General features: G+C 44.4%; 9 protein-coding genes across 9 annotated transcripts; 2 read left to right on the top strand and 7 right to left on the bottom strand.

Annotated features, from left to right (window-relative positions):
* Positions 1 to 99: 99 nt before the first annotated feature.
* VTP01DRAFT_6914 (uncharacterized protein) lies at positions 100 to 1,746 on the bottom strand (the record flags this gene model as incomplete). Its single annotated transcript, XM_069385868.1, has 7 exons — positions 100 to 288; positions 355 to 505; positions 586 to 1,024; positions 1,081 to 1,262; positions 1,341 to 1,476; positions 1,539 to 1,615; positions 1,682 to 1,746. The coding sequence occupies 7 exons, from the start codon at positions 1,744 to 1,746 to the stop codon at positions 100 to 102; spliced, it is 1,239 nt and encodes a 412-aa protein (XP_069243287.1).
* Positions 1,747 to 2,016: 270 nt separating this feature from the next.
* VTP01DRAFT_6913 (uncharacterized protein) lies at positions 2,017 to 4,818 on the bottom strand (the record flags this gene model as incomplete). Its single annotated transcript, XM_069385867.1, has 9 exons — positions 2,017 to 2,085; positions 2,147 to 2,275; positions 2,332 to 2,552; positions 2,670 to 2,908; positions 2,999 to 3,444; positions 3,511 to 3,687; positions 3,752 to 3,814; positions 3,871 to 4,260; positions 4,585 to 4,818. The coding sequence occupies 9 exons, from the start codon at positions 4,816 to 4,818 to the stop codon at positions 2,017 to 2,019; spliced, it is 1,968 nt and encodes a 655-aa protein (XP_069243286.1).
* A 314-nt stretch (positions 4,819 to 5,132) lies between these two features.
* VTP01DRAFT_6912 (uncharacterized protein) lies at positions 5,133 to 5,760 on the bottom strand (the record flags this gene model as incomplete). The annotated part of the gene is made up of 4 exons (XM_069385866.1): positions 5,133 to 5,366; positions 5,432 to 5,505; positions 5,572 to 5,668; positions 5,725 to 5,760. 4 exons carry the CDS (start codon positions 5,758 to 5,760, stop codon positions 5,133 to 5,135), a joined length of 441 nt encoding a protein of 146 aa, XP_069243285.1.
* Positions 5,761 to 7,168: 1,408 nt separating this feature from the next.
* Positions 7,169 to 8,331, bottom strand: VTP01DRAFT_6911 (uncharacterized protein; the record flags this gene model as incomplete). Its single annotated transcript, XM_069385865.1, has 3 exons — positions 7,169 to 7,416; positions 7,517 to 8,138; positions 8,185 to 8,331. The coding sequence occupies 3 exons, from the start codon at positions 8,329 to 8,331 to the stop codon at positions 7,169 to 7,171; spliced, it is 1,017 nt and encodes a 338-aa protein (XP_069243284.1).
* A 1,806-nt stretch (positions 8,332 to 10,137) lies between these two features.
* VTP01DRAFT_6910 (uncharacterized protein) lies at positions 10,138 to 11,610 on the top strand (the record flags this gene model as incomplete). The annotated part of the gene is made up of 9 exons (XM_069385864.1): positions 10,138 to 10,149; positions 10,220 to 10,363; positions 10,434 to 10,506; positions 10,572 to 10,728; positions 10,793 to 11,064; positions 11,132 to 11,200; positions 11,270 to 11,329; positions 11,401 to 11,508; positions 11,564 to 11,610. 9 exons carry the CDS (start codon positions 10,138 to 10,140, stop codon positions 11,608 to 11,610), a joined length of 942 nt encoding a protein of 313 aa, XP_069243283.1.
* A 418-nt stretch (positions 11,611 to 12,028) lies between these two features.
* VTP01DRAFT_6909 (uncharacterized protein) lies at positions 12,029 to 16,564 on the bottom strand (the record flags this gene model as incomplete). The annotated part of the gene is made up of 6 exons (XM_069385862.1): positions 12,029 to 12,714; positions 12,775 to 12,857; positions 12,924 to 13,761; positions 13,820 to 14,775; positions 14,838 to 14,986; positions 15,050 to 16,564. The coding sequence occupies 6 exons, from the start codon at positions 16,562 to 16,564 to the stop codon at positions 12,029 to 12,031; spliced, it is 4,227 nt and encodes a 1,408-aa protein (XP_069243282.1).
* Positions 16,565 to 17,009: 445 nt separating this feature from the next.
* Positions 17,010 to 18,025, bottom strand: VTP01DRAFT_6908 (60S ribosomal protein eL24; the record flags this gene model as incomplete). The annotated part of the gene is made up of 4 exons (XM_069385861.1): positions 17,010 to 17,027; positions 17,106 to 17,384; positions 17,517 to 17,591; positions 17,987 to 18,025. 4 exons carry the CDS (start codon positions 18,023 to 18,025, stop codon positions 17,010 to 17,012), a joined length of 411 nt encoding a protein of 136 aa, XP_069243281.1.
* Positions 18,026 to 18,411: 386 nt separating this feature from the next.
* VTP01DRAFT_6907 (uncharacterized protein) lies at positions 18,412 to 18,797 on the bottom strand (the record flags this gene model as incomplete). Its single annotated transcript, XM_069385860.1, has 2 exons — positions 18,412 to 18,617; positions 18,671 to 18,797. 2 exons carry the CDS (start codon positions 18,795 to 18,797, stop codon positions 18,412 to 18,414), a joined length of 333 nt encoding a protein of 110 aa, XP_069243280.1.
* Positions 18,798 to 20,966: 2,169 nt separating this feature from the next.
* On the top strand, positions 20,967 to 22,998 carry VTP01DRAFT_6906 (uncharacterized protein; the record flags this gene model as incomplete). Its single annotated transcript, XM_069385859.1, has 11 exons — positions 20,967 to 21,072; positions 21,143 to 21,264; positions 21,336 to 21,479; positions 21,544 to 21,588; positions 21,649 to 21,731; positions 21,790 to 21,975; positions 22,037 to 22,085; positions 22,141 to 22,266; positions 22,341 to 22,394; positions 22,462 to 22,866; positions 22,936 to 22,998. 11 exons carry the CDS (start codon positions 20,967 to 20,969, stop codon positions 22,996 to 22,998), a joined length of 1,383 nt encoding a protein of 460 aa, XP_069243279.1.
* Between the last annotated feature and the right edge of the window lie 263 nt (positions 22,999 to 23,261).

The following is a 23,261-nucleotide window of genomic DNA, read 5'->3' as shown; positions in this document are numbered from 1 at the left end:
TCCGTTTATTGATTAAAAACAATGCTGGAGGATGCTGTTGTTGTTGTTGTTGCTATAATACAAGTACAATGTGTAGGGAAGAACGGGCATATAAATATGTTACATGTAGATGCGGCGAAGGTCTGCTGGAGTTGTGATTTTTTGGCATTGAGGACAGAGTTTTTTCGAACCGAGAGTGTGAAGCCAGCATTGTTCACAATGGACGTGCCAGCATACGATGGATGTCAACGGTTTTTTGTAGGGTTCTAGGCAAATGAGACATCGAGGGGCTGATCGCGAAGCCGATTCCTGTATAATTTCATACGTCCTCGTCAGTTACAATTCTGTAGATAACGAATTTGTTGCAAATTTTACCAATTGCTGTATCCGTAATTTTAGGGATTCGATGACTAGACGCGAGGTGCCGGTGGGGGCATGCAAAGGTGATGATTCCTTCTGTAGCTTCTGCCATCCTTCGTCAGACACTGTCTCTTCAAAACCACTTCGAGGCGAATGTTCCACATCACTGCATAGCAAATCCGACGCGGATGATGATTTAGCATTGATGCAACAAACGGAACAAAATATTTGCGCTTGCCAACTTACATATCGTCATTGTCATCATCCTCACGTCGTACGGTTTCGGCTGCACCGGATACCATGGCACGAAGCTCAGTCGCATCTTCATCTTGGGTATCCACGACAATATCACGCTCCGTGTACTGCGATTCTCCGTATTGCACTTCGTCCACATCCTCGACATCGAGATCTTCATCTACATCTTCGTCTTCTTCGTGTTTTCTTGCGGTGGCAAACCCTGCACCGCTATATCCGCCTTCCATCAACGCTGTAGCGCGTACTCTAGTTTCTCCAGCCCATTCGTACGCCTCCCAGGTCTCGCCTTGCTGTGGTTGTAACTGTTCCTCTGCGGCGTTTAACCTGGCTAGGCAGTTATCGATATGTAAATTGATAGCATCCGAGTCGCCGTGAAGAGTTTGGTGGCAAATAAAGCATGTCTGAATATCCTGCTCTTGTTCCAACAATGCTATTATTCCTGTCAGTGGATATTTACCGGTGCAGCTTTTCTCGGCGTTTGCTTACCTTGCGTCAAGCCCAGCACCGCTTCATCGTCATCTGTTCGCCGCAGCGCATCTGTCCTCTTTTGTCGATTTTTCTTGACTTTATCGAGTGTCTCTTGGTACGCCGATGCCGCTTTGCGTCTGCCAGAGGATCGTTCCATTTGTTGCTTGGCTACCAACGCTGCACCGCGCTTCTTGCCTTTGCTAAAAAGAAAGAAAATTCTTGGTGTTACTTTCGGACAGTCTCGTTATCTCAAAATGCCAGGCAAATCGTTCATTTACCTGTTATCCAAAGGGTCCTGATATATCCCTGAATTGACTTGATCCAAACGACCAAGCTCGTACTCATAGTGGGCTTGCCAGTATGCTGGATCGATCCGCTCTTCGCAAATGGGACATTTTGGCAAATCACGTCGTGCTAATTTTGTATATGCACAACTCAATGCTGAATCCAAATGTTGAAGCATTTCTCGCACAAACCTCGCTTTCCATTGTATTCCGTCAGGTGCTGCAACTCTCTCGCAAGTTTCCGTGATCGTTTCTTGCCGGCGGTCGAGCTGTCGGCCTCATTTAGAGAAATGTCCGAACCCCTCGTTCTGCTGCTCAATTATGCAAAAGCTTGCCTGTCATTTGAAGGCCCTGCGGGAGAACCAGTTGGCCCGCCGGGCTCGTTGTTGGGTGTCGACATTATTTTACGATACTGTAATGTATTTCTCTGTCGTACAAAAGACTGAAAGCTGGCAAATGTTGATGGCTGGACGCGCTCTCCACTTTGGATGTGTCTCAATGATGACCATACTCAAGGCAGCAGCTGCTCGGCGGAGATGGAAATTAGGTCAAGGCACGATCTGAATATTTCATTGCTTTATTCTCAAAAGGAACGCAAAACTAGGATATGAACGGATAAGAGGAAAGAAAAAGGCGTAATAATATTGTGGAAGCTCGCAGTTCGTCTTTTTTATTTCATCTCTGTATCTGCATCAGCATCGGTACGAGCGAGTTTTATGCCAACTTCGCTGCTGTTTGCCTAATTGTGATTATCGTCAGTCGAAAGAATATATCTCGTCATCTACATATGAGTAACTTACAGCATCGCCTGTTTCTTCATCTAGTTTTCGTTTGCCGAGTTGGCTAGTCTCGACGCTATCGATATTCATTTCACTCTGAAGAAGTGTTCCATTTCTGACAGCATCTGCTCGGCACGTTGCATGGTAGATCTGTGCACAAAACTTAAAAACTCAACTTAGAGATTCTTGGAGCGTCTTGTACTTACAATATTGTTAACTATCACTGCATTTTTGTACATCCATTCTTCTTCATCATCGTTCCAAAACTCGATGAACCGCTCGCCGCAAATAGGACATGGCTTTCGATCCTCATTTGGCTTGACAACCATGTGCTCGTCTGGGTTGACATCATCTGCACCAGCAGCAGATGCTTGAGGGGTACCATATCCTTCCTGACTATTGCCTTGATCGCTGATAAATGCAGGTGCTGGAACGAGCAATAAATAATTGAATAGAAGGGAACAAAAGAGACATCAGCGATCTGACAACCCACAACATCGAATCCCAATTTTGTCATTTTTGTTAAAAAGATTCTTAAATTTACCTTGATGGCTAGCTAGTTCTCCAGCTGTTCCTTTAATCCATTCATCTTCTGAAACAAACCATGAGCGTGACAAACCGCGCTTAACCCGCTCCTTCATGCGGCGGTTCTGTCGAAAGTGAGAATCCAAATGGGCGTCCATCTTGCTCTGGCCCTCGTCGGTTTTCGGATATCGGAAGCCACACTGCTTGCATTGCAGCGGCAGTGCCGAATACAGCACTTCAACTGCACCTGGACGGACTCTTTTTTTTATAAAAGAAGAAAAGGAAATGAAAGAAAAATGAGCATTGTCAACTATACGATGCATCATCTCAATATCTATAAATACACACATTTGCAAATCCTTGCTATCCAGTCGGAACTGCCCATACGCATCCACACTACCAGCTGCTGCTGCAGGTTTGTCCGCAACGTTTCCACTGCTACTCAATATTCCCATAGATGTTAAGCCTTTTAGAAGCTCCAAGGCATTTACTGAGCCAAGCGCGGGAGCCACTGGGGCAGGAGCAGCAGCAACAGGTGGCGCTGGCATTGCCAGCGGCGGCGGTGTAGACGCCGGCGGGTGTGAAAGTCGTTCAGTGTGACTCACAGCAGGCATCACAGGCATGGGAGAAGATACAGGAGGTATCGGCGGCGTTGCAGTAGGCACAATTGGAGATGTTAAATTTGCAGTTGTAGATCCTACGTTGGTTGAAGACGCATTGCCTAATATTTGTGTTAGATGCTGTTGAATCGACGATGCCTGCGCCGAAGGCAACGCTGGAAGTATGGCTTGTATCTGTTGAAGCAATATCACGTTAATAAGCGCAACTCGTTTAATCAGAAACATTACAAGAATCTTTACCTGTGATAGAATTTGTGAAACAGGGTCACCGGTACCAGCACCAGGAGCAGGAGGAGGAACAGCAGCACCACCAGCAAATGGTTGGCCCGCTTGAGGAGGGAGAAGGGATTTCAGTGAAGAAAGTGTGTCCTGCTGTTGAACGGGTGATGGACCAGGAGGATGGGATGGACCGGGAGACTATACAATTGAGAGCTAGAGATTAGCAAAATGCTGGATGTTTACCCTTTGTTTCTATACGCACCAAAGATGCTCTTTGAGCAGCAGGAGGTGAAGCCCGGCGTCGAGCCCTTGGATCTCTTTCGCGCTAAATTCGAAAATGTTAGCAAGCGTCCATTGTGAATATGAAACACTCGAACCCACCACAGGCATAAAGTTAGGGTTGACATGAATCTGTTGATTGCGAGATGATGCGACTTGATGAGGTACTTGTGGATATGATGCATAATTAGGGTGATGTCTGGGTTGTTGATGCTGGTATTGTTGTGGTTGATTTTGGCGTATGTAATGTATAGATCGTTCGATAGGTTCGATAACATGTCGTGGAAACACCGGGGCACCGTTGGGCATGCCATTCTTCCATGTTTGCAGGAGGCGCTCAAAGCTTCTACGAGTTTGCGGATCTGTGACCTTGTAGGCATCCAAAAATACTTGCGTTATGTTTCTTGCAAAATGAGCAATGTACACTCCACCAATGTTCTTGCAAATCGAATCAATCAGATAAAGTACAGGCAGTTTCTGATCCGGCGAATTCTGCAAGTTAAAAACAGTTAATAATATGAACTTCCCCGAGAGGTATCCGCAAAAGATAAAAAAGAGACTCTTTTTTTCTTCTTTCTTTTCATGATGGATAATGATGTAGGATACAAAAAGAAGGGGGAATAGGTAAAAGTTGCCGGGTCGCAAGTTTTGTAACCACCTGCTTCCCTGTCTCTTTTTTATTGCAGTGACAAAGTGTGCACGCATGCGTGCGAGTGTGCGAAGGAAATAAAAAAATCTGCCAAGACCAAATCCATTCCACATTCTCCCCGCCCAGCGTATTGTATAAACTGATCGCCAAAGATTAAGTGCACTTACATGTTTGATTTGCTGTTCGATCTCGCGAACAATCTGTGCAGCGGCATGCTGATTTTCTTGGGCCATGATTGTCAAATTCGTAATAATGGGCTTGCTATTGAACGTCAACTCGTAGAGAGCGGCATGGTAGTTACGCTTCACAGTTTCTGGATCCTGTAAGGCATTCGGCTGACGTTGCGCAGGAGAGGCAGAAGGATGATTCATTCCAGCAACTGGATTCGTCTGCAGCGACATAATACGTTGAAAAGATCAGAATATTTCCAAAGGAGTTTAAGACGGGATGAGTTCTTGTGTCTTTATTCCTATAAAAGTACGATGTCTTTGCCCTGTGAGAAACAGCCAGAGGATCGGTTTGCGCAGATTGTGAGGAAAGGAAGCGAAAGAACAGAACTGAGTCATGGACTTCCGCAATAACAATCGGCGTTTCAAATTTGCCGTTTTACAGTAGATGAGTTGGCATCCCAAGTAGCTTTCATTGTGACCCATACATGGGAGATATATTCGCAAGTATCCAGTATTAAACTAGCTGTTGCAACTACATAGGGAATTTAAGCAGCAAGAAGGTTGTAGCATGTAGAGATGGAGGTGCCCAAGAGAGTCAGCATTCCCAAGTAGGCAAAGGCACCGCGAGCGCGCTTCTCGGGCTTTCCGGTGTAGTAACCAAAAGCATAAGCAAACCGGCCCAGAAGGTAGACAGCGCCTGCACCAGCCGAAACTAGAGGATGACGGAGACCACCTGTCAGCAAAAGAATAGCGAAAATAGGGAAGTTTTCGAGAGAGTTCTATCGATTTATCACTGTGAGCAAAATCCTTACTTTATACCTCTACGTATGCGTCATTGCTGTACCTGGTGCACGCGCTGAACACAGTTGAAGAGATGCTTGTTATAGTCCTTTTCGGCCTCAGCCTTTTCAGCATATACTATACAATGATGCATAGATTAGTTACAGAATATTCTTGACTGTAGTATATTGGGACGTTGCTCACCATATGGGTAAGGCACGCCAGCTTGTTTGCGAGCTTTACCGACGCGGAGACCCATCCACGTCAATTGCAGACCACCAGTGATAGCGGCTGCAAGGACCTATATACTCGCGTCAGCGTTGTTTGGACACCCCAAACCTAGCTTCTTGTACTAACATATCCGTATTCAGAGGGAACAACTAGAGCAGGCATGGTTGAGTTGTACAACAAGAAGAATGTGCGAGAAAAAGGATTGAAATGCAGAATTGCGCCAGAGCTCGCAAAAACCTCACCGGGACGGGGTTGGAGTTTATCCGTTATTCTTTGCCCTATTTGGAAGGCCACGTCTTGAGAGTCTGGTACCATGCATGTACAGGTTTTCCACTTAAAATTCGCTCGACTGGTCCGGCTGAAGAAATGTGAACCAGTATTTTGAACATTTATCCCTGGATACTTGACACATTAACTTGAAACACGAATGTTAGGTAAATGCTTGAACTTACCAGATGATAACATGTAACATAATGACTACTCTTAAAATAGTAAGTGAATAGGACATTGCACACGGTCTTTGCTAGCCGTTGCAAACGTTACAGAGACGTCCGTCAAAGACAGAAGTTCCGCTGTGAAAGCGTAAGCGACAACTGAATCAAAGTCACTGCCCAAAGGTCTGCCCCAGACAAGAGATTCTGACATTTACGGCGTTCCCGACTAGAGCGCCCCGTAAATGCAAGCTCCTTAGGATGTATCATATCAGCATAGATCTTACTTTTCGGCTCCATACGTACCTTGATTTGCAATTATGTCAGGGATCAAGTTGAACTCTCTTCGGGATTTGAAGATTGATGCTTGTGCCAGCTGTGTCTGCAGATGGAAATTTGGACTTGGCATGCCCATTTGAAATGTTATCATGCAGTAGTTTTCAACTAAAATCCCGCAGATTATCTGGTCCTGCACATTGAACTTCACTGCTCTATTCAATATAATTCTTGACAACTATGCGAAAGAACCCTGCCAATCCGCAAGAGCACGGTGCAAATCATGCGCATTGTCTGCTCGTGTTGGATTATCTAGAGGACTATCCCACACTATTATGTATGGCTTCGCACCTCTATTGTATAAGATTAGCGATACAGAAGTAACTTATAATGGACAACCCAGCCATCTACAGGACAGGGGAAGCAAAGTTTTGGGTTGCTTATGTAGCATAATTTAATAAATATAGTTTTCTTTACATGTTGATGTGACAGACCGTACTGTATTTCCGAAAAATAAAGTCGCACTTTGCAGATGCATTTGGCGGACTTGCGAAGCTAAGCATGACGCTAATAAGCGATATTAATTGTCGCGTTGCCGAAGTTTGATATTGACGCATTTCACAAACCTGTCTAGAAATGTGACAAAGCCATGCCGAGCTCCTCCCGCCAAGTGCATGCAAGCCGCGGTGCATAATTCAGATGGTGAGCATTAAGAACATATTATAGGAAAAGAATGACACTAACTGAATACCTGATACTCATTTTCTCATTGTGTGTTGAAATGTGTATCCTATCTATCTGTCACCCATGATCTCATACCGCAACCCGCTGTCGTATGCCATCGACTTATTGTGACACCCACATCACAAGTGCTCTCTGTTGCGACATTTATCTGAACATTTATGAGAGTGCGAGACGAACCCTTCGAAATCGCTCAAACTTATACGATTGCATGGTTCATTAATTCTGGTCGTGAGTGTCTCCTTCTCCAAGAACCTACTGCGCTTGACTTTGCTCTTGACTACCGACCAGAACTGCTCAATAGGATTGAGCTCAGGAGAATAAGACGGAAGATAGACATACCGGTAACCACGGGACGTGATGTACTTAGCTACGTCGTTAGACGTATGGATGGGGAGCGTTATCCATTACGAGGTAGTGGTCCTTCATGTGCGGATACCGGTCCATCTCATCCATCGTGGCCTAATGACCTGTTACTGTCCCTGTGTTCATAAGCCCAGCACAGCCTCCTCGCTTTCTCTTCTTGGCTGGCGGCTGTGGCAGTCTCAGGCTGCAGTTAATTAGACCTGAGGCAGAGATCGCGCCCAAAATGGTGGTTGTCTGCGCTCGTGTTTTGGGCACCGTGACTATTGCAGGCGAACCTTTCTTTGACCAGGCCATACTGCGCTTCATGTTGACATGGAAGGCAGACTCATCTAGGTAGACACAATTAGTCCTAAAGTCCATATCGGTTCCCTCCCATTTGCGAACCCAGTCAAGACGCTCTTGAATCTTGGCCCCGCTGTTCCTGTCTACAGGCTGAAACCGGGCCTTCTTAAGTGACAGGTTGCACTGCTTCCTCACGAAGTCATAAACGGTACTCTTAGAGACTTTGAGCCCTTCGAACCTCTGAAGCAATCGTTCCATCAACTGTTCCAAGACCGCTGAAGGATTCTTGTCAACATACTCCAGAATGACCCTCTTATGTTCTTCACCGAGGATACGCGGGCGGCCATTCTTCTTAACGCTTCTCGAAGATGCTATCGGGATCCTCATACTGCTTGGCCCATCTTTGAGCCGTACAAACGTGGATATCCAACTGTTTCGCGGCAGCTGAGGTACTCACACATTTCTCAAACAACAGTTTGAAGAACCTGACCTTATCCTGGTCCGTATAGAGCGTGTACACTCGCTTGACGGATGCTTCTTTCATGAGAATTTCCACATCCTTCTTTGCAACTTCAGTCTGCATGGTATCTGACCCATGAATGCTCTCGCAAGGAAGATTACGCAAATACTTGTGCATGAACTCTGCGTTTCAAGAGCATACTGCTCTTCGTCGACGACATAGTCCATGGGCTCAGGTCTGCCGTGTTCGTCGACAACGTTGCCTTGCCCATCTTCATTAAAAAAAACTGGATGTCCATCTTGTAATCTGAGATTTCAACCGTACGATGTGGCAGGAAGGAGAAAAGCTGGGCTAAAAATATTTACATCCACACTTGGGAGAATGCGAAATCGGTTTTCATTGGATGACGAATTTAATTTATGGGAAGAGTGTATTTGCACATGCTGAGCCAATTTTGCTTCTCCAGCCCACTCTAAGGCAATGGCTCATTTGATCCAAAGCAGCCCGTCAGGGCGGGTCATTTTCCAGACAGATGGCCCGCGCCACATTCGATCCAGTAGATTAGATTCGATATTGAAGCTCAAATTCAAATGCTGGCTCACATTTCTTTCAGCCGGTCCAATTGAATTTCTGGCACTGTCCAAATATTATTCTTGTTCCAAATACCTTCTTCAAAGTTGACCTATTAGTAATGCTTTCCTCCTACATCAAATCCTTAAGGGCATGATGAAGACTTTACAGCTGTACAACCACGAGCGTCGTACAGCAACAACGTTGCTTCAGCATTGCACAGCGACGGAGCCGCTAAAGCGTGGTCTACTCTCAGTGGTTACTAGTGTGGTACAAATCTAGGTTCACCCTTTTCCTTCCTTGGTTTATAAAGACAAATCTGTAAAGGGCTTCTAAGAAGGATTTTTTAGTAGGTCGGTTAAGTTTCGTTGATCAGCCACGTGGCACGCAGTGCTGATGCATGGATCCAGGTTCACTTCATGCTCATTGTAGTCGTTTGACTTACAAATCACAGATAGTAGACCTATTAGCACATATACGCTTTAATGTTCTTCAATATTTATCCTTATTGTCGCATGCGTGGAGGATTACACGCTACGTCATGTTAACAAAGAAGGAGTGCATTTCTTTATACTAATCTACACACATATACAAACTGATTGCATGAAGGTCCTTTCGATATAATATCAATGTCTGCATCAAATTGATTATCCAGCAATGATACTTTCTACAAGTGTTTTCGTTATCGGATGGATGAAAATAGCCGTCTTCATGATAGGATGATGTTGTTTTAGTGCTTCTTCCATCATCTTATTATTTCTCCATTTTGTAGTTCTGCTACATAGTCCCAGATGGCTGTACCTAAGGAGTCACCGGATCCGGTGTTGGAGAATGAGGCGACGTCACGTTCCTGAATACTCTCGAAGCAAAAATTATGCATTCCATCACACTGATATTCCACATCGATCTCTACTGCATATGTAACACCGTTCGATTCGCGGATTTCTCGCAGTCATGTAGGTTCCTACATTATCTTGATGAAATGATGCATTGAAGATAAATACAATACAGCTTTACCTTGTAAGAATCAAAATAAGCTGTACCTTTCATTCATCTCTTCAATTTGGAATATCTTGGATAAGAATAAAATTCTCTGCGTCCTTAGTCTGGTGATATGGTCTACTAATTCTTGAATTGTTTGATTGATTAGAAGACAATTCTAGCACAGCAACAGGAGGTATTGCTTTGAGAAAAAATGGCAAATCCATTTTCAATTAAATAATACTTCTTGACTGGAACTTTTGACTCGAACTCTCAATTGACTCAAATATTGAAGCATTTGGAACCTTGGCACATTCAACTGATAGATTTCGCTGAGCATGAAGCCCACCGCTGTCTGAGTTTCTGAGCAACCCAGCCAGAAGCCGTGGAGTGCCAAAGGCCCGCCAAGAGACTTAACCAACTCGTTTAACAATGTCGATGGCTGTACGTGTATGCTTTCGAGAGTTGCAATGTTGCAAAATACGTCTTGCTGTTTACTCAACTGCTCCTACAGAGTATTCTCGGCTTGTCCACACCGGTGGACATTGAAGTCGCCTTCACCAATCAGGATCAGCGGAAGCATGTGGATGTCAAAGTCGACAAGGACCGCCGCGAAAGCTACCCGGTCTATCTTGATGGAGAAACTGTGAGCGGCAAGGTACCAGAGGAACACCTGTCGCGGCGAACTTTGATGGTATCGTTCTCATGCGGCTAATACCGTGACCTAGGTTAATATTCGTCTAAGGAACGGCAAGAAACTCGAGCATAACGGTATCAAAGTGGAGTTCGTAGGAGCTATCGGTAAAGTCGAACAGGGATAGAAATACCTACGGACAAGATTTGGAGCTGACATCCTCTCGAAACAGAGCTATTCTACGATCGCGGACGACCACACGAATTCCTTGCACTCTCGCAGGAATTGGCAGCTCCAGGCGAGCTTCGCCAAAACGCTTCTTTCGATTTCGAGTTCAAGCGGGTAGAAAAACAGTATGAATGCTACCATGGTATTAATGTGAAATTGAGGTAGAGCATACGCGGGTGCATACCTAGAGTGATGGCATGTAACTCTAATTTTGCGCTTATCCAGATACTTTGTACGCGTAACAGTCTCGCGGCGACTAGCAGATCTAGTGCACGAAAAAGACATTTGGGTTTACTCCTACAGAATGCCTACAGATATCAACAACTCTATCAAAATGGAAGTCGGTATCGAGGACTGCTTACACATCGAATTCGAGTACAATAAATCAAAATATCACTTGAAGGATGTCATTGTTGGCAAGATATACTTCCTTCTAGTGCGCATAAAGATCAAAACCATGGAGCTGGCAATCATCCGACGGGAAACAACCGGTGCTGGTAGGTTATCAACCGCATACCACGTAGAGCATTAAGCAAGATCTCACTGGTACTCAACTCCTTTTAGCTCCCAACTTGTACAACGAAAGCGAAACTGTAACCAAGTTCGAAATCATGGACGGCGCTCCTGTTAGAGGTAATAATGGAAACTATAGTAAAGAGAATAAGTAGAATATGAACTTTGGCTGATCTATTGCTATCCTAGGTGAGACCATTCCCATCCGACTTTTCCTTGGAGGCTTTGAACTTGCTCCCACTTTCCGCGGTAAGTATAGATTATACCAAATGCTTCTTCAAGCAGCAATGTTGCTAACACTTTGATCACAACTCCTGTAGATGTGAATAAGAAATTCTCTACTCGTTACTATCTCAACCTGGTCCTTATTGACGAGGAAAATCGCCGCTACTTCAAGCAGCAAGAAATTACAATGTACAGACGAAAGAGTAAGTTGCATATTAAGAAACAAAGAGAGTAGACTGATAGAGCGCCTTGCTGTAGTTGATGATGGTTACCCCCCTGATGAAGAATCACCCGAAAGCGCTTAGAATGGATCTCTGTAGTATGAACCTGTATTCCCAATTATACACCTCTGCCAATCTGGTACCTTTCCCTATCCTCCTAAGGTTTGTTGTTTAGAGTAGCAACTATGCTCTGAAAAGAAACGAGATTTTAACTATGGGCATTTTCGAAAATCTGGCTATTTTTCCTTGTCCATCTTTTACTGTATGCTCGAGACTATCCATCAACTCTAAAGCTACAAATGCAAGTCTAGATAAAGTTAAAATATATATTTACAATGAGCGTGAGTATTAAGTAAAACAGTGTGAGAAGAGTGTCATGGTCGCAAAGATAGATCGAGTGGAAGGGAGGAAAATAAAAGTACAAAAAGGAAGAAGAGAATTTGAACTAGTGAAACAGTAGGAAACAACGGGTGGATAATGTGGAGGAGAGAAAGATTTAAGGTTAACGGCGCTCCTGCATTTTGAAATCGGCGTCTCCATCACCGGGCGCCAGGTACTCTACAGGTTCAGAATTGGTAAAAGCCATCTTTTGTTTGTCTGGAGCACATGATGGGGCTTCGATCGTCGTCGTTGTTGATTGTCGACGGCCTTTCTTCATCACCAGTTCGATCTCACGAATAATGTCATTATCGTACGGATAATACTGATGCAAGAAATATTTGGCTGCCAGGCGTGGAATGAAACAAGCCGTGGTAGTCAAGATAAATATCAGCCAGTATAGTCCAGTGCTAAACAATCGATCCTGACCAGCAAAGGTGAAAGTATTAAACTGCGCATAGATGCAGACAAAAGCATAGTACACCAATATGGAAAGCGCGATGATGCCGGTCTGAATCCACGTAAAGTAGTACATGGAAAATCCAACAAAAAAGTTGGCGACACAGACAGCAATTCCTGAGACGATGGTACCGATTTCATAGATGCCGTTGCCGTCGTGTCCACGGGGATCAGGAGCTCCTGCGATAAGTAGCATATATGGGAAGAAGAAGCAAACAGACGACTGGAATATCGAATCAAATGTGGTCAACCAGAAACGCCATGTCTGAAACTTGTCGCTTCGAAGCCCCATGCGATACATCTCTGGATACTGGAGGGAGATCTTTGCATTCACATCTTGATCCCAGATACCTATTTCAAAATCTAGAATTACGTTCCTTAAATTTTAAAGAAGATAAAATAGATTCTTACCAAGGAAGATGATAGGTAAAGAAGTGAATACCAAATTATACAACGTAACGAGTGAATAATCAAACATCATGGATCCACTGAATCTGTAATGGAAAGATATAAGTGTTAATAATCCGTCCATTCTAGCAACACAGGCTCGTTATACTTACTGGCAGAAAATCTGATACCAAAAGAGGACAAAAGTCCAGACAATGTTCTTGTAAAAGAAGCCCATAATCATCTCGGCTGTACGAAGATATGACCACCTGCCGTGAACCAGTAATAATTTGTGCAGGAATCTGAACTGAGCAATAGCATAATCCGAGGCCATCACAGCCTGGCGACCTTCAAGACCAGAGATACCGATGCCAACGTTTGCTTCTTGAATCATAGAGACGTCGTTTGCACCGTCTCCGATGGCCAGTGTCATGACTTTGAGACCTTTTTTGACAAGAGCAACAACCTGTGCTTTTTGCTTGGGACTGACACGGCAGCATAGTACGCTTGCACACTTCATGGTGATTTGCAACAGCGTTTCCTTGGTGGCAGGTTCCAGTGCATATTTGAGCGTTGTACCGTCAATGACCAATGCCCGTTTCACAGACTTGTCACTGTCCTCTGACAGGACCACATTGGCAGTTTTTTGCAGTTGCTCCGCAGTGTCTTCACGTGTCTGTGCCTTGACAACGATAAGTTCCATTTCATTGGACAAAAGGTTACATGCGAAACCAATGTTGATGGCAGTCTCGGTTTTATCGCCAGTGAGCACCCAAAGTTTGATACCAGACTTGGCCAATTCAGCAATAGTCTCTGGCACGCCGTCTTGCAATCGGTCTTCGATGGCAGTGCCTCCCATCAACAGCATATTGCGCTCAATTTCTTCACAAGCTTCGTCAATCTTCTCTTCTCGATTATACAGGCTTGCACTGGCTTCCAGGAATTTCTTGTTCCATGGAGTGTATTCTTCAGGAGAAATAAGACGGTATCCAAGGCACAGCGTACGAAGACCTAAATAGTAGATGTTTAGATTACAATTACGATAATCACAATACCTTTCCAAGCTTACCTTCGTTTGCAAAGTCTTCTAGATGTGAGGTTGTAGAAGCGCGAAGCTCGAGCTGCTGCTCTTTCAAATCTTCTTGCTTGCCAAACTCGCTACAAAGCCTTTCAAAGATAACAGAATCTGCACCTTTGCAATACAAGACTATCTTGTCACTGCCAGAAGGCTTAACGATAACGCTCATACGCTTTCGAGTAGAGTTGAACTCGAGAACGTTCAAAAGTTCAAAGGACTTCTTTTCTCCTTTGATTTCCAAGTGAAGCGTGTTCGATTCACGACCGAGGAAGACAAAACCGAGATCTCGGGCCGTAGCTACCAGGGCAGCTTCATCGGGAGATTGAGCCTTATATTCGATGTAGTCCTTATTTTCTTCGTCAGGTCGTTCTGCAATGACAGTGTGGCACAACGCTAAAGCTACGCCGAAATGTGCGATAGCGTCCGACTGGGCATCTGTCTGAGCAAGATCGTCGTAAAACTTTGGATCCACAAACGTAGGATTTGGGCCGACATGTCTGTTTTCAAAAAGCTGTGCCTGCTTTTCATACATCTCATCTTTGGCAGCCTGCAGGACACCGACCTCGTTGTCACATTCTGGAGAAGTCGTAACATCGTCTGTAGCCGTCGCAACGTCTGCATCTTGCTTAACCTTTTCACCTTCTTCTCGCTTCTTGGCACCCATAGACGCTTCGGTTTCGCCAAGGCCATACTTGACACCATTGATGGTGCATTTTCGGAACTCCATAACATTTTGCGTCAATGTACCTGTCTTGTCTGAGAAGATGTACTCGATTTGACCAAGATCATCCGAGATATTCCATGTCTTTGGAATACATGGTGCGTCCGTCGGTTCATGATACATGTCCAAATCCAACCATATAAAGATCGCCGCTACAGTTTTTACAATTTCCACGGAGATATAGAGGGATATAGGCACAATGTTCTGGTACAGAATTAGGGTCACCCTAAACGAATCATCGGTCAAATCGTAGGGCCTATATATAACAAGCATTGTATGTGACATTACCAGAAAGTCAAAAATCCAGAGTAAGATGCACTGCTGCCATTGATTCCGTATTCGAACATATCGTTTGACCCAACTTGGCGAAATTGGACACTATTCAATACAGAGCTGACAATACAAATGATAGCAAGAATGACGAAATTGGCAACAACCTGTAAAAATCCTACAATTAGCATGCATACACAGCACTGAAGACTCAATGACTGGATACTTGCGTGAGGATTCGTGGCTTTGGCGATTTTACTTCGCTTTGAGGGCGTACGTCCAGAGTTGAGCATAATCTTTGTCTCATCGCCTGTGAATACAACGATGCCGATAACCCATTCTGTGTTGCGCAGAACACAGCCTCGAAGGAGGACATTATTGAAGGTTATAGCTTCGGTCTTTTCGTGGGATACACCTGAGCGAGCAGTAGCATGCTCTTCCGGCATATCAATTTGCCATTTCATGACGCCACTGTACTGATACAAATTGACATGTGGCGGTTCACTTTCGATGTAGAATGCAGCTCTTTCGCAATCATGCACAGTCTTGATTTCGGAGGTTGCGGATAAGGCCTGACGGACTTTGAGGTTTGTCTCGCCGTCTAAGTTCTTGGTTTCCACATAGCAGACATTGTCGTTATCAGATGTCGATAAAATTACTATGTCAGCTGGCACATCCTCGTCATTTCGGACCATAATGTAATCGCCGACATTAATATCCTGCCAGCGTGTCTTTTCCCAGCTGACGCGACAATCAGATGCAGGGGGTTCGTCGGGAAGTGTGGAAGCACAGGGTAAGCTTGTCGGATGTACTGTCGATGGTCTACGGGGTGCACCGCTTTCCTGCGTCGGAATTCGATAAAGCACGGAGTGCGGAATAGAGCCTGGTCTATACGGTGTACGTGCAGCTGGAGGTTTGAAAATACTGCTCATATTTGATCGAATTGTATTAGAGCGTTGTCGCATAGATGAAAACAGTCTTTGCGAGCGATTTCGAGCTGATGGCGCAATTGTTTCAATAGGCTGATTATGCTGCGAGGAAGCCGACGACGAAGTACCAGACCGTGGACCCAAGTCATTTAGCGGCAACTTATCCTCAGTGTTTCGTCTAGGTCGATTGGACTTTCGGCTCTTTCCTCTGGCAACAGCGACGCGATAACGCTGCGCATAGTTATTTTCTACGCCCGCCAAAACCGAGAAAAATCCAAAAATGACGTGCAAAAAGTACCATGTGCCATGTGTGTCGTCTGGTATATTGACATTGTGCCAATGGCTGAGGGTGTGTGTCGTTGCATTGTTAACACGGCGGTCGCTCTGGTTGCGCTTCCAGTCCTCGATACCATCCTTGATGGCAGTGATTACTAAGATGGCAATCAATGGTAGTGCAGAAACCGCGGGCTCGACAACGCCGAAAATCGGGATACACTGAAGGATGACAAGAAATAAAAAGTACAGATTCGCGACGTTCCTGAACTGCTCGAACAGGTTTCTCGGCACAAACGTAAGAGGTGTGTACTTCGCTGTCCTGACACGATTGCTGACATAATGCCCGTGAATGCGGCGTCCTTTCTCGTCGTACTCTGAAGGAGGCAGCTTCATGTTGACATATATTTTTCGACGCTGCTGCATGTACGACGAGCGAGAATCCATCCTACGCAGGTCGTTCTTGCCGCCATCGTTGTGATCGTTTTGTTGCTTTTTGCGCTTTTTCGAAAACAGTGATTTTATGGAATGCCGTATATTCATGTTGGACTAAGGCTGAGTGGAAGTTCCTGCCAATTTCGCAATGACTGTTAGTGACAGTTCTTTCCGCAAATGCGTCGAGAAATCAAGACTTTAAGCTTACGGGAATAGCTACTGGTACATGTGGAAGGAAAGGAGGGGAGTAGAGGGAAGAAGTCAAAGGTAGAAGGAAGGTAACTCTGTGCCCGCCGAGAACGAACTGAAAAAAGTTATTTGGAAGGCGGGCTGGAAAAAAGATCTTCGTCCTTTAACCCTCGTGGGTGCATTCGGAAAATCATTCGCCGAGAACCCAGCTCTTTTTCGGCATCACCGGCCCTTTCCGCTTTGAGAAACCATTCCACAACTACGTACAACATTAACTTTCCCAGTAACCACCATGCATTGTTGACACACGCGCTCGCGCAGTTTATTTCAACAGACAAAAAATCGAAGAGAAGAACATAGGACTTTACTTGCGAGCAGCAGCCTATAAATAAGGTGATCAGGTGAGTTAAACTATTCATAGCTACATCTTCAATGCCCTTCGATCCTTATGTATACATACACGCTTGTTGGGGGCGACCTTGACAGCGCTAGCCTTAGCGGCTTGGCGAGCAGCAGCGCGAGCGGCAGGAGTCTCTTCACGCTTGGCGCGAATGGCATCCCAGGACAAACCGGCAATGGCACGTTCGTGCTTAACGGTGCGGCGGCTGCGCTTCTTGGCAACTTCCTCAGTGACACCCTTCTTGTTGAGACGACGGTAGATCTGGGTCCATCGGATCTTGCGGGGGTTAAGGCGCTGAAGGAAGAGCGATTCGGCCTTGCCGTTGATGAAGCGGAAGGTCTATCGAAAGCGTCTAAGTCATTCCATGCAAAACGTCAAAATATTAAATGCGCATTTCGAAACTTACTCTACGCAATTCAGATTAGTAATTAACGTTTCCAACACACAACCTCCCAGAGAATTTGTAGTTACCTGCTGTCGCTGCGGACGAAGACCTTGCCCTTGGCAGGATAAATCTTGTAGCCGGAAAATGAGCAGATCTCGAGCCTACAAAAGTGTATCCGATTTAATCGATGTTCATCCATCCATTTGCGTATCTGTGCCATCCATCGTCATGGATATGCTACTAGCTCAACATACTTCATCTTTGGTCGATGTAAAAGAAGAGAGGGAGATTGGCATTAACGCTTCTTCTCCAATAATTCTTCGTGGCAGGCGGCCACCGGCTGTCGGGGTAAACTCCGTGCGATTTTGATCTGGTGCAGTCGTCAATGTGCACGCACCGATAAATAAAGTCTTTTCTAATCTATTAAAGTGAATAGCTATTATTATTCCTAAAATGCCTACATGGCGCTGCAAGAGGAAGGTTTGTCTTAATGCGATCTCTGAAAAAAAGTAGTTCTTTACTAAAGGTATAGCTCTAATATCTGAAAGAATAATACCATCAATATGCCATTTGTGGACGGAATATTTCCATGCATTGATTTTATAGTTATTTGAAATAGTAACAATCAGACAGAGAAAGAAATACGGTCCAGATTAGTGATTCTTATGTATGCCACTGGGTGCAATTTGCCATCGTCTTGCTTCTGCGATAGTATTCCGCCTTTTGCCACTATCGATGTACAAGCATCCTTGCGTGGTTTTATCGCCTTCGGCTTCAGTCTTTCGATCAGGCTGTTGCTTGAGGTTCAAGCACCCCTGCCTGCTTCTTCTGGCGAATTCTTTTATTAATGTTTTCTTTGATTTTATCGATTGCTTTTGATAGTCGCTCAGCTGCAATGCGGGCCACCTCACTCATGTTGTGTGAGCGACAGAAGGACAGAACGTGGACGTGTTTTTCAGCTTCAAATTTAGTTTTCAATGCTTAAACTGCTTTTTTCAGCACTCTCCAGTTTTCGTTGCTGTCCGTTTTGTTGAATTCATTCATAGCTTTGGAGTAAGCTGTGAAATCTTCTAATCGTATTTCCCCTTCGTTGGCAAGCATTGCAACTGCATGCAGCAACTTCGGATACAAGCTGATGTCAGTGTTGAGATAAGATACTGTGTCAGCGTCGATCTCTTCATAAGGTCCTAATAAAATTGAGATTTTTGGGAATGCTGAGGCCTCGATAGAGGCTTTTAACGTGGCAACTTATCGTCATTGACCATATTGTCGCTACAAGCATCTTCAATTTTTGGCAGCTGCAAAACACCGTGAACCGCTGCATTTTTTCCTTCGTCAAGGTCCAGAAACTGACTGATGGCCGGCATGGCGTTGTCATTGAAAAGTGCATAAATTGTGACCGAATTTGGCAGTCCATGGTTTCGGCCAGCACGGACGAAAGCTTTCTCTCCTTTTCCGAGCTTATTGCCGTTGAGAGAGCACGCTGGTAGCCCTCTTTGCAAGTGAACGATCCTCCAGCTTCAGAGAGAATTCGTTGATTGATAATCTTTTGCTTCTTTTTTTTTTGGTTATGACTGCCGGTTTGAACATTTCTTGCAAAGACGTCTTTTATTCCGAACGGGATCAATGACAGTGTTTTGACACGAGGAGCAAACATCGTTTGGCGTTCAGCGTTGATTGCAAACAACAGTCTCCGAAGACGCACCAGATTCATTTTCTTGGTGATCGTTGCTAGCCGCAATCGTTGCCTGTATCGTCCAATGTCATGGCAAAAGAATGCAAGGGCCGGACGCGTGATTGTGGGCTGTTTTCAGTTGGGATTTCCTTCGGACACAACAACCTACCCTTCCGAAAGTGTCTCGAACAATGCAATGTCTAATTTGTTGGATTGTTGATTTGAAAACCATGAGAGCTGAACAAGCTGCTCAGGTTATTGCGCGTTGGGGTGGCTATGCTGTTACGACGACGTCCAGCAGAGTTCGTCAACTGTACCTGCAGTGTCGTTGTTGAGGAATTTTCTGCAACAGCCTTAATCTGACCGGTGCCACTGTCAAGGTCAAGCGCGATTCGTTGATACGCTAGATTATTTGGGATGATTATTGGATGTTGTGTGTGAGGTCATGATGTTCTGAATATGTTGTGTCCGAGAACTTGTGCTTGCTGGGCTTAAATGTTGTGTCCGAAGGAAATCCCTTGATTTCCCATATTTGCGCCAGCTACAAGGTCAGCGAATATAGCCCCAAGTCCTACGCACATGGATATGACACTAAAATAAAACGCATTGTCTCATCGTCTATACAGATTGGTAGCTATCATTAAATGCATGGAAGACAAGCAGCTTCAAATGTGCCAAGAAGGAATCGCAAAGCCGCTAGTTGCGAGAAGGTATGGCCAAGTGCGGTAAAGAGCATTATAGCGCCCCACAGGATGACACATATGCCGAGATATCTGCCATTTTGAATATTCAGCATCTGCATTCCCGGAAAGTCTTGGGTGTCAATGGTGTATTCTCTCTATCGCCGGTCAGGATAAACTGGGATTCGATGACGCTGTGCTTGCAGGAGCGAAGAGGGTGCAAAATTGCCGGAGAATGGAGGTTTATGAAGGCTAAGTGAGCTTATTTACATAACATCTATATTTCACTGAAAGCATTCCCCGGTTAGTGGGGATGAGCGCAGCGAGCGTGAAGCGCTTGTTATAGATATTGATATTCTTACTTCCATTACAATTTGCGGCAAGATACGCCATGTGTATACTTTTGGAAATGTCTCAATAAAGAGTATCTTAAAGATTACTAATATCTGAAGTGACCTGAAACTATGGGCCTTACCACTGATACTGCCATATTTGAATATGGGAGGATACTACATGGAATTTTAAGTTTGCTTTCTCATGTTTTTGATATGCCACCAGAGGTTCGGCGAATATTTGCTGCCATTTTAGAAAGTCTACAACTTTAGAATTCCTTGCTTATTGTATCTGCTGTTCGTATACTGTATAAACATCATGTTGTTAACATACATGTACCACTAGTCGTTTCGCTCCTACGTGTCATAGTAGTAGTTCTGCATGCAGGACATAAGACTAGTCGAAAATGGAGCAAGTGCTCGTTATGTTCAGAAGACATCTTCCGGATGTCAGGGACAACAAGCGTCGTGACCCAAAAATGCCAAATCAGGATCTGGTGGCTGCCCATGGCAAAAATGGCGCATCTGCTTAGGTGCGATCCCGACTGGGCAAAACCCCTCATTTTTGTCCCTGATGACCTGCGTTTTCTTCTTCAGGAACGGGCTAATGGCTACATTGTGGCCAAAGACAATGATACATATCCCCTCTGTCGGGAAGACTTTCCGTCCTTCTGTAGAAAGTAAAGATATCAGGAGTTCCCTGTTAATTGACATGTTCGTCATTCCTTGCTCTTCCTATGACGTGACCGTGGCACCGTATCTCCAGCTTTTTCAGAGATTGTACAATTTTTAAATACGCAAACTTTATTTCCCTACCAGATCGTCTCCTTTTCGATTCTTTGTTGCATAATGGAGGAAACTGTGTCCTCAGTAGCTGCCGTGCTGGGCGGATTTGTACTTGTTTATGGATTATGCTCTTTGATAATCAAAGAGAAGCTATACATCTCGGAAGCGCGTATGTTCTATAGATTAAGAGACGAGTACGCAAAGCTATGCATAGATGCTTACTAAAAAGCCGACCAAAGTTGTTGCTGTTTCCTTTGGTGTTCTTGTTGGACCAGTGGGCGTCGGTCTCATTGATGTTACGCATTGGCAGTATAAACAAGATTTCACCCAACAATTTTCACGCATAGTTATTGCTCTTCAGGTACATTTTACTCTGACGTATGCACTGAACTGCTGCTGCCATACGCTACTAACTTTCTTCTCAAAATATAGGTAATGGCAGCAGGCGTAGCTCTTCCAAAAGCATACCTGCGCAAAGAGATGAAGTCTCTTTTGATTTTACTTGGACCGACCATGATTTGGATGTGGATTATAAGCGGTCTTTGCGTGTACTTATTATTTCCTGGTTTAAGCTTCGTAAGACGCTGCAACAGAGAATCAAGCTATTGCATTGGATCTCATACAATGTTTGAAACGATAGCTGCAAGCTTTGATGATCGCCTCGTGCTTCACGCCGACGGATCCTGTAAGATTCGATCCTTGTAAGTAGTTTGATAATATCTCATTTACATTGCGTAAATAATAGGTACTCGCAAACTTGATCGTTCATGGACATTTCGCAGAGAAGCATGTTCCTACAAATGTACGACACATTATCTCTGCAGAGAGGTATGTATGATCTTGTGCAACATAATCCCTCCTGTGCATTTTCTCATTATTGCGACAGTGGTGCGAATGATGGCCTTGGGTATCCATTTCTGTTTCTAGCAACTTATCTAATCCAGCAACCTACGGCAACCGCCCTCAATGAATGGACTCTGCATGTCATGCTTTATGAAATCTGCTTCTCAGTCGTATTGGGCTTTGTGGCAGGTTACGTGGCACGCAAACTTTTAAAGTTTGCTCAAAAGAAGTGAGTGTACATGGAAAATCTGTACTTTTGCAAGAATCAATTATTAAGCTTGATTTATCAGAAGACTCGTTGACCATGACTCTTTCACCCTCTACGCCATTGCGCTCGCGGTAAGCGTAGGTATTTCTAGTGCATAAGTCTCAATGCTTAATCCTGGCATTGTAGTCATTTTTAATGGGCTTTGTTGGACTTCTCGGAAGCGATGATTTATTAGCGTGCTTCATCGCCGGTAATTCTTTCACTTGGGATGATTGGTTCCGTATCGAGACTGAAGATTCGCGACTCGTTGAGGTAGGATCTGATCAAGGCGGACTTGGATGCTTTGCTTCCTACTGCGATCAAGTTACTGACACTCTTTAACCCAGAGCATCGACATGATGCTGAATCTTAGTATTTTTATATACATTGGTATTATCATGGTACATTGCAAGACTTGCATTCCCTTATGTTGATGCTTTTCTAACAGTAAGATTGAAATTGTTGTAGCCATGGGACTCTTTCACGGACGCATCCCTCAACATGTCCATTTGGCGACTCCTTCTATTAGCTGTTTTAGTCCATCTATTTCGGCGCTTACCTGTCGTCACAGCCCTGTACAAGTTCATTCCTGCCATTCGCACCTGGCGTGAAGCTGTCTTCACTGGATGGTTTGGGCCCATGGGCGTTGGATCAGTGTTCTACTGCACAGTCGCAATAGCAAGCTTTGCCCCAGATGGTCCAAATGCGTATGCACTTCAGCTGATTGAACCCATTGTTTACTTTATTGTGCTTTCCTCTGTCCTTGTGCATGGAATTACGGTACCTCTATTTCATATTGGCAAAATTGCTCACATCTCTCTTTCTTTCACTGCCGTATCAGTGAAGTCGAGTGAAGTGGACGAGGAAACCTTAGTAAGTCTTTGCATGTTCCAAAAAAATACTCAAAAGTTATTTACAGACTTGACCTTTTTTTTTCTGTAGATACCTGCTTCTCCTTCATCCTATGGCGCAATCAATGCAAACACTTCAACTTCTCCAGCTTGATATTTACCAAGGATTCAGATACCAACCTTGTCCAGTTGTTTGTTGCAACATCTAATAGTAGATATATACATAGTTAAACTCATATTTAAATGAATAGTTTGCTGCAATCAGAAATGCACATAACTACGTATCAGAACTCTGGATTTTTATTGTCTTTAGTATCGATACATGTAAGACAAATTTCTTCTCTGAAATCAATAACGACTTAAAGGAATTAATCCCATTGTTCGTTCTTATCTACGAGGATATTTTCCCTGAAGAAT

Source organism: Rhizomucor pusillus (genome assembly GCF_041956525.1).
Source record: "Rhizomucor pusillus strain CBS 183.67 unplaced genomic scaffold VTP01scaffold_3, whole genome shotgun sequence".
Taxonomy (NCBI): Eukaryota; Fungi; Mucoromycota; class Mucoromycetes; order Mucorales; family Lichtheimiaceae; genus Rhizomucor; species Rhizomucor pusillus.
Note: the sequence above shows the minus strand (reverse complement) of the source record. Positions and strands in the feature narration are given on the sequence as shown.